General features: G+C 45.4%; 1 protein-coding gene across 1 annotated transcript in view; it reads right to left on the bottom strand.

Moving 5' to 3' along the window:
- Positions 1-383: 383 nt before the first annotated feature.
- LOC104616281 (phosphatase and actin regulator 1-like) overlaps positions 384-8,689 on the bottom strand; it is a gene marked incomplete at both ends in the record, with an annotated part of 52,412 nt that continues 44,106 nt past the window's right edge. The window contains 2 exon segments of the mRNA XM_010293097.1: positions 384-445; positions 5,478-5,533. Of these exon segments, the coding sequence (XP_010291399.1) occupies positions 384-445; positions 5,478-5,533 (118 nt within the window).

Genomic DNA, 8,689 nt, shown 5'->3' with positions numbered 1-8,689 from the left:
ATCAGAATTGTTTTAACTTTACTCTCTCTTCAGCATGGCTGCAGAAGCCATTACATTTACAGGGAGCAGGGTTAGACCAGTGCTAGGCTCTGTATCCTTCACATTCAGGATGGTTGAAGGTTCAAAGCTCCTTCTGTTATAAAGACTAGATCTTCCTTCATCCAGTTTCAAAATGTTGTCAGCAACAGTTGGCAAAGTGGTTCCCTTCTCTATCTGCGGACTTACACCCTATAACATTGGTGATTTCTTTTAAAGATTTCTTTTAAGACTTTTTTCGTACTCTACTTTTGAAAGTGGTGGTGAGGAAAAGGAAAAAGGCAAACAACTGTGCAGTAGGGAGAAAGTTACAGTAGTGCCGTAATAGGATCAAAGTTGCTTCTCACCTTACGTGTCAATCTTCTTTTTATCTCTCGTTTTTCCTCCTGCTCCTCTTGCTCATTCCGGGCTGTAAAAGATTTACAAGGATCTCAGGCATGCACAGTATGCAACAAAATAAGCCTCTCCATCAGCACGTTAATGTTTCAGGACCTCTCTGATGCACAGCATGTCCCTCTGGGGCTGGTGAACTTCCTCGATCCGTAGCTACTGCATTTCCTCACACACTCCATAAAACATCTACAGCCTCCTTCCTTTCCCTGTGTTGGCACCTCTTCATGTGTGTCACTTTCTAGAAGGGCCAGGCAGTGTGCCAGCTCTTCAGAAACAGTTATCTGCCTGCCCACAGGCCTGGTGGCCTCAGGGGGTTCAGCTATGATACGGTCAGATTCTGTGAGGCTGCAAGGTCAACGGTTGGAAAAGAAACACATGCATTTTTTTTTCTATCATCTACAGAATAATTTCTCTGCAGCTACTATTTGGAAAGAATGGAAAAAAATTTCATAATAGGGGTGCCAGGCAAAATCTGCAACTTCCCATGACCTGAGCAGAGTAAGGGTCATGGTATCCTTCCATCACGAGCCTTCACAGCATCACGCTGGAGCATAAAAGCACATCCTAGGACAATCCACTTTCAACATTAAACCAAAAGATCATGTTACAAGTACTTACCAGGGCAAGCCTCAACCATTATCCCTCAAGAGGACACCACCACCTGAGTATACTAACTCTTCTTCAACTTAGGAGCAAGCTGTCATGCATGTCTTTCCACTGAACTTTACCGCAAGTCACTACAAGCCCAGGTTTCTAGGTACTCAGCTCCTCAGTCAGTTAGGATCTGTTTCCACTGCTTCGTTGATGGCAGAATTGCTCCTCACTTCAGTCACACCCGCGTGTAACAGATGAGAGCGAACACAACTCATCGGCTCTTCCAGCAAGTACCCTGTGCCCCTGGTGTGACCCGGTTTTCACTCAGGACTAGCTCAGGCAGGAATAGCACTCTGCAGGGGAGATTATGGGCCTCAAAGGCCATTTTGGGATAGGTGACTTGATTTAAATTATCCAACTTCGGACTGAATTAAAACCCAAGGGGGAATCCCGCGTTCCCCTCAGCTGATCCTGCGGGAGAAGCAGGCACCCCTGGCAGAGCGGCAGTAATAAACCGCCAGCCGTAACTTCTTCAGCCAAGCGAGCACAGGTCGGCACTCCCACCAACCAACTGGGACAAGCCAAAAATAATGTAAGAAAGTCCTAACCCAATGGAAGTCTGCCCACAGTGGAGGAGATGCAACGTTTCAAACCAACGCATTTGAAGTTGGGGCATTCCCCACACAGAAATAAGACCTAAGGTTCAGAGACCACAGGAGCCTCTGAGCAGGTGAGGAGGGCTAGGCTGGAAGCCAGGTTTCGTGCGGCTCAGGACAGCAGAGCTGACAGGTCTATCACAACTGCTCACTGACTTCGGCAGGACTGGGAAATGTCCACCAGCGTGGACAAAGAGCCAGTCAATGTTATGATGTTTTACCATATGCTTCTGATCTTTAAATGCCATTTTACCAAAAATACTGCTTACGTTGTCAGGAGGAAGGAAACTGATACTGGAGTGAAAAGAACAGAAAACAGCAGGGAGTCACAAATGGCTTTTAAAATGATAACTGGAATAGTTAGGCTGATAAATACGTTTTTCCTCTTTCAATGGTTCCTGTCCCTCCTGGGCTGGATTCTCTTTCAGCAATTGCTCCTCTAACAATTTTGTTCTTCCTTTTGTGTCTCAAATTTGGAGGAGCTGATCCTGCAAATGCCTACTCTCAGAAGCAGAGCCACTAATAAATCCTTGTAAGATTAAGCCAGAGAGACACAACGCTAGATAGAGCCCACAGAGAGTCAGGGTAGAACTGCAAGCAGCCAAGGAGTTAGGTATAAAATCTGGTTATGGCCATTCATTTTTGTACTTGGCATATGAAGTTTTTCTCTTCTCCTCACTTCTCTGCCCAGCCACCCACCTTCAGAGACAGCCAGGCAGGCTGAGGACCTTGGTCAGGTGAAAGCTGGGTATTAGGAATACATTCTCCTCTGGAACCAGAAAATAACTTTGTTTTCACTTTCTTTAAAGTTAATTAAGTCATGCTAATCTTGAGAAGCTACAAAACTGTGGCTTTATTTTATCTTATGTGTTCAGGAGATGCTCCGTTTCTCCAGACCTGTGTGTGTGAGGGTGGGTGGGTGCGGGTGCGATTTTCCGGCCTGATTTCTGTGCCAGCGTGAAATGTCCCCCAGTACAGCCTGAGACACTCGGAGCCTAACTAACCATCACTTCTGTGAAGAATTTATGCAACCCCGAATGTGCCAGGCTGACAACCGAAGTACTCGTATCCATCAGAGAAGTGGCACGGGGGTGGTGTGCGAGGGGGATCCAGGCATCTTCCCTCCTAAACTTGGCCAGCAAGTATGAACTGCAAAAAGTGTTCTTTAGCCTTCACATTAACCCTGCAGGTCTGGACTCCTCTCACTACATGGCTTTGACTTAAATAAGAGTCAGTGCATGGGCTATACCTCAGTGAAGGATCCTTCAGCGTTCCTTTCTCGGTTTCTTTGCTGCGGCTGCTGTAATCTGACTGTCGCTGGCAGCAAGTAGTGGAACTCGTGCGATGGACGCTTTGCCCTTGCAATTTAATAAAGCTGACCATGTCTTAATTATTGCAGTAGCACGGAGCTATGAAGTGACCACTTCATGTATAAAGACTGGATGTCCAACCGCATTTTGCCTCATTTCTTCCCATCAGAACGGGCAATAATGTGGTTACACATGTAAGAGGAACATCATAGTACTGGACATGACATTTGCATCAAGGAGATTTCAGCTGTAACTGCAGAGGAAATGCTGTCTACTCTACTCGGGAGCTTGCTGGGGTTGGTGTTTGTTTTTTTTTTTGTTTTTTTTTTTTGTATGTGTGTATGCTGTGAACTGGGCTTTTGCAAATAGCTTGACCTGCTTATGCAGAGAATTTACACTATTTTCATTATTGCTTCCTATGTTTCTTTTCCCCTAGGCTGCATTATATTTGTTATAATTCTTTTTCTCAGAAGTCTAGGGAAATGTTACTTGCTTAAGAGTGGAGCGTTTTTATGCTTTTTTTTTTTTTAAATTATGTAATTATTTTAATTGTTTGTTCCTTTCCTGCTGCGCTTCACCAAAAGTTGAGATGCCTCGGAAATACCACATTACTTTTTCCTGTAATTATGAAGTTGTTTGTCTACCAAGACACACATGTTTTGGGGCAGATCTGAGCTTAGGAACCAAAGTACAAAAATTCCATTTAGGAAATACATTATAGTTCTGGGTTCAGGGTAATATTTTCAAATACATCCATGTCATTTAAGAGTATTTATTCAGTTCAAAAAGAAACCAGTGTGACTCAGGGGTAATTCCTCTGAAAGGTAAGACATCTTCAGGTCGCTACGTGACTGCTGCGCTTGGTGACGTGACCTTTAGGAATCTCTGCAAGGGACCCAGTGTTGGAGACGCTGCCTCTCTGCTGATGCCATTTCAAACACCGCTGCCAAAGCGGCAGCCCGAGACCCCCACCTCCCCGCAGCCACCCTCACCAGTGCCAGGGCGGTGTTTACTGGTCACGCACCAGTGCCAGGTGGTGCATGACACATGTTGGGTCATGTTGGTGGCACGTCCCGGGATGACAACATAAGCTGCCCAGAGAATTGGCCTCTGTCCCTCCTCGCCTGAGCCTGGCATCAGTCACAATGCAGGTTCCTCCTCTTCCAGCTGTTCGGCTGCCCCACCCGCGAGACAATCCCATCGGGATGTGCCACCCGTTTCCCCAGTTTCTGCCCCTGACTTTCTCCAGCTGCCAGGCATGGGAGCTGGCAGTAGATGGTAGGAGCACAGCTACCAAAAGGGGGCTGGCCCCAAACAAATGGCTTTCCTGGCAGCCTGGGGCTCGCCCACGCCGCTCTGCTGTCTGGTCTTTTCTCCTCTTTGCGTCGACAGCGGTGTCTCTCTCTTTCTCTGCCACGTGTAATAACATGAACAGATAATAAAACCCTGCTGAGCGTTAACACTATCATTAACTTGCCAGGAATTTGATTTTGAAGTATTTAATCAATCGATTCTGATAATTTTCAGAGAAATAATCTCCTGCTACCACATTTTTATGATTCTGAACAATGCAGTTATTTGAACAACAAGAGAAGGTAAATTATGGACCTACCTAAGGGGAGACTTATAGTATTTTAAGGTACTATTTAGGAATACTTTTTTCTGTAGTAATTTTTTAAAATTTCCCTGGAATGATGGATTTACTAACTTAAAAAGGGAAGAGCTTGTTTCTTTTGTTCTCTGTTTCCAAAGTAACAACAATTAGATAAACAGCTTTTTAAAAATTTTTATATTCAAGCCACTTTAATGTGGATAAAGAAATTGTTGATTTTTTTTTCTTATTCGTTCCTGAGATTACGAGATTTGTGTCAGACTCAGTCCTGCTTCCCTTGAAACTGGTGGCGATGCATCTACTAACTTAACTCAGACCAGGTCTAAATGGTAATTTGTCCCTTTAAAACAGCATTTAATGTTTTGAGGATCTACCAGCAAGTTTTTGGCTGATTTAAAGGAAGAGTTTCAGGGGAACATTTCAGGGAAATAATCCCGAGTCACATTGGTTTCTTTTTTTAATTGAATAAATGCTCCACCTAGTCTAGATTGCTGTGAAGATTTCAAGGAAAACTAATCAAGCGATGCCCTAAATGTCTTCACTAACTTATAATGGGATGCTCACCTGTGTAAGAGCCGCATAAAGGCTTTTCAGAATGACTGACCCTCTGGAACAGGACTTGCAAAAGAGATTCAACATTTCCGCCCCCCCCCCCAGATTGTTCATTCTTGTGAATTTACTGACACTGATTTTAAAGAATTGTTTCTGCAGCTCTAGATGTTGCTACAGACTTGTATGCTTACTTGCATTTCTGATGCACTTTATTAATGATGCACGTACAGAACAGTTGAAGTTTTATAAAAAACACTCAACATACACCTAAACTAACCCAAACTAGCTGGCTTCAGGTTAAATGTCAGCAGTATCAGGACTTACGTTTCAGTATGTTCCTCTGCTCCAATTCTTCAGCAGTTGGCCTCTGGCTCAGTCGTCTGCGAAAAAAGTCCAAGATCAGTTTTTGGACCATATCACATTCTCCTCAGTTCTCTGTCTTGAAGAGTTATTTTGGGGTGTGAAAGGCAGAGCAGAAAGCACTGACACTGCTCCATTATGTACTTGGTACGCCGGGACCATGCGTGACACAGACCATGCTTCGCTTTCGCAGTTTCCTCTGTTTTCAACTCACGAAAGGCAAAATACGTTATGTCATCTTAGGCATGACTCTCCCACCCCTACCCCAGGCGGAGCTGCTGAAAGCTAAGCTACACAGATGTCTCCACTTAATTTCCTTCCTCCCATGCCTGCTTCCTGACTCGCGCGAGTATTTCTAGCTAAGACCCAGCTAGCCCTCTCGCTGCACTCTCGCCAGCCTCCTGACTGCGCCCCGTTTGTTCAAACAGCGTTTGAATACACAGACACTCCGCAGAAAAAACAAGGGATGGTTTGGCAGCGCTGAGGGCAGAACAATAGCAGCCCTCCTCCTCTGCGCCCTCACTTCCCTCCTCCTCTCGTGGCTTTTATTAAATCTTATATTGAAGGATCAGTGCGACTTGCTAGCCAACCTGTACCTAACAGGGCCACAACAAACGCAGTCTAATTACAAACGGGGACCCTGAGCATAGAAACGGTCTGAATGTACAAAGCAAGGGAGAGAAGCACAAAGGGGTCTTTGGAAAACAAAGTTAGCCAGGCAGATGACATCAGAAGTCAACACTGCTGGGCCTCCTCATACTCTCTGAGTCAATGGGAGTTTTGTGAACGATGCCAGCGACAGGACAGAACCTCCCCTTCCTTCAGACATGGTCATTCAGAGATGTTCCCAACTTGGGGGCCCCAGTCTCTGCCAGTTGGCTCATCAGTTCCTCTGTGAGGTACCGGGTACCGATAGGAAGCGTGATATGAACGCTGGCTGCATGGCTTCATCTTCTGCGATGAATATTTCCCCTGCCTGGGGCACAGAAGCTCACTGAAACAGGGATGTCTCTGCAAGGCTGGATGAGGGATGTCTGACAACGGCTCCTCACAACAGAGGGGCTGAGCCACTGCTCAGAGACGCGCACACATCCCCAGCCTTCCCCCGAGCCAGGAGCTCACCTGTGTGCCAGTGCAACACCCCTGCCCCTCATGTCCTGCATGGTGCACGGGGCTGAAGCGCATGGGGTTGGGTAGGAGCCCACCCCCTACGCTAGCTGTATGAAGGCAGAAGCGCTACAGGCATCTGACTTCATATGGCCTGAAGATTTCCCTCAGCAGAGGTGATACCAGCCATACGTTCTCCGGGGCCACTTTACACCATGAAAACAAAACAGCAGAACATAGCCCTGTTCCAGTGGAGGATTTGGAGTCATCAGCTTTGTCTCTTTCCCATGGCAGATTGAACATTTATCTCATTGGAAAAGTGCTGAAAGGGACAGAAACTCATCCTTAATTCAGAAGTAAACAACATCTGCAAAGTACTTTGAAGACAAAAAGTGCTATTCAAGTGCTTGCTATTACCGTCTTTAAGATACGGTAGCTGTTGCTAATGGGAGACTTCATCCTAGGACTATGAAGCAATTAAAACTACTTTATTTCTAGCAGTTCATGAGAATCAAAGAGAAAAAGTTGCCACTCTTAGCCCCACCATGTGTGTCTGCAGGAATTGAGTTATACAATGTTTTTAATCTACTGCACCGTGACTCTTTTGAAGAGGATGCATTAGAGGGATGTTAAGGATGGACTCCAGCCATCCAGCCTGCAGTTGCTTCTATAGAAACAAACATCACACAACAAGTAAAAGGAGAAATAAGTCTGAAGAGAATGGTCCCGAAAAGGTCCTCTCCAAGAAAACAAGGATCGAAGGACTTGGCTAACAGTTCTGTCAAGAACCGTTCACACTGGAGCGTTTCCAACAAAAGGCAGAAATTTTATCTACCTACGTAGGTGATTTACAAAAAGGACCAAGCCTGCCATGTGTTTACTGGCGTACCTGCCATGAAGTAGATGCATTTAAACAAAGCTTTCACTTCACTGTGTCATTGCTTCCACACAAGAGGACAGAGTATTTCCTCGAAGTATGCCCTTGGTATTATATGCACCCTCTACTCCTGTGCTGCTCAGAGACCTATAGACTGTGGGATTCTTGCCCACGCTGCCTGGTAGGGCCCCTAGTGAAAGCTTGCCAGGGATACCTGTGACCTGTGTTCCCCTTTGAGAGGCAAATTATTTTACGGATCCCACAATCCACCCCTTTGAGGCTGCAGTGTGCTCCTGCCTAAATGATGGCCACCACTTTCAGGCAATGCACTCACATGGCAGAAAAAGCCATTATACTTTTGATAGATACAGTCTGGAGATCTGAAGCTATCTGCATTCATGGGTTGTCGATCGCTTCTGGACTCTTACAAAGCCAAGAATTTTTAATAGCAAGGCTTAGGCAGTAGAAAAAAATAAGGTACCCTTGTAGCGTAACAAAATCATGACTAGTCCTTACAGTGCAAGCGGTTAAGCACAGCTGGAGGATAAAGAAGGTAATAAATAGAAGCTGTAGAGGTGCCTGGCCTCCAGTATCAGTGTCTGCTTTCATCTCCATGCTGCTATATCCCCATTTCTATCATCCTTTTGGATTGACTGAGCCTGCTCCTGCTCCCACGTTGTGAGTCCCTCCTTGATCAGCTCCTCCATCAAACCAGCCTCTTCCCCAGCCCTTTGCTTCCAAGCTCTCACAATTATTTCTTACCTTGGTGTCTTGCTTTTTAAATTTCATTTCTTCTCTTGCTGCCACAGTCACTTCTGCCCCCAAACTGTCTTTAGGCTTTATGAACAACTCCATCAGTTCCTTAGAACAGCTTCATTTTAGTTCTTTTTTCTTGCCTCTTAACTTCTAGGTTTTCCAGGTGTTGAACAGCTGTTAATGTTACCATCTTTGAAAATCTTGATATTAGTTACTGATCCGGTAAATCAAGAAATGTAAGCAGCTCTTGCTTTGTTACCATGGCTGCAAAGATACAAGTTTTTTCACACTACATCTCTGGTGCGCCATTCTGATCTTGGCAAACACCAGGCGTGATACCTCCCCTCTTCTACCTTCCCTCCTGCGCTGCCCAGAATAAAAAATATTAATGATGCCCACCTATCTTGCAGAGGTTGATTTCAGTGGTTTGATTGCT

The sequence above is a fragment of the Phaethon lepturus genome, unplaced genomic scaffold (assembly GCF_000687285.1).
Source record: "Phaethon lepturus isolate BGI_N335 unplaced genomic scaffold, ASM68728v1 scaffold19968, whole genome shotgun sequence".
Classification (NCBI taxonomy): Eukaryota; Metazoa; Chordata; class Aves; order Phaethontiformes; family Phaethontidae; genus Phaethon; species Phaethon lepturus.
This window is presented reverse-complemented; position numbering and strand designations above follow the sequence as displayed.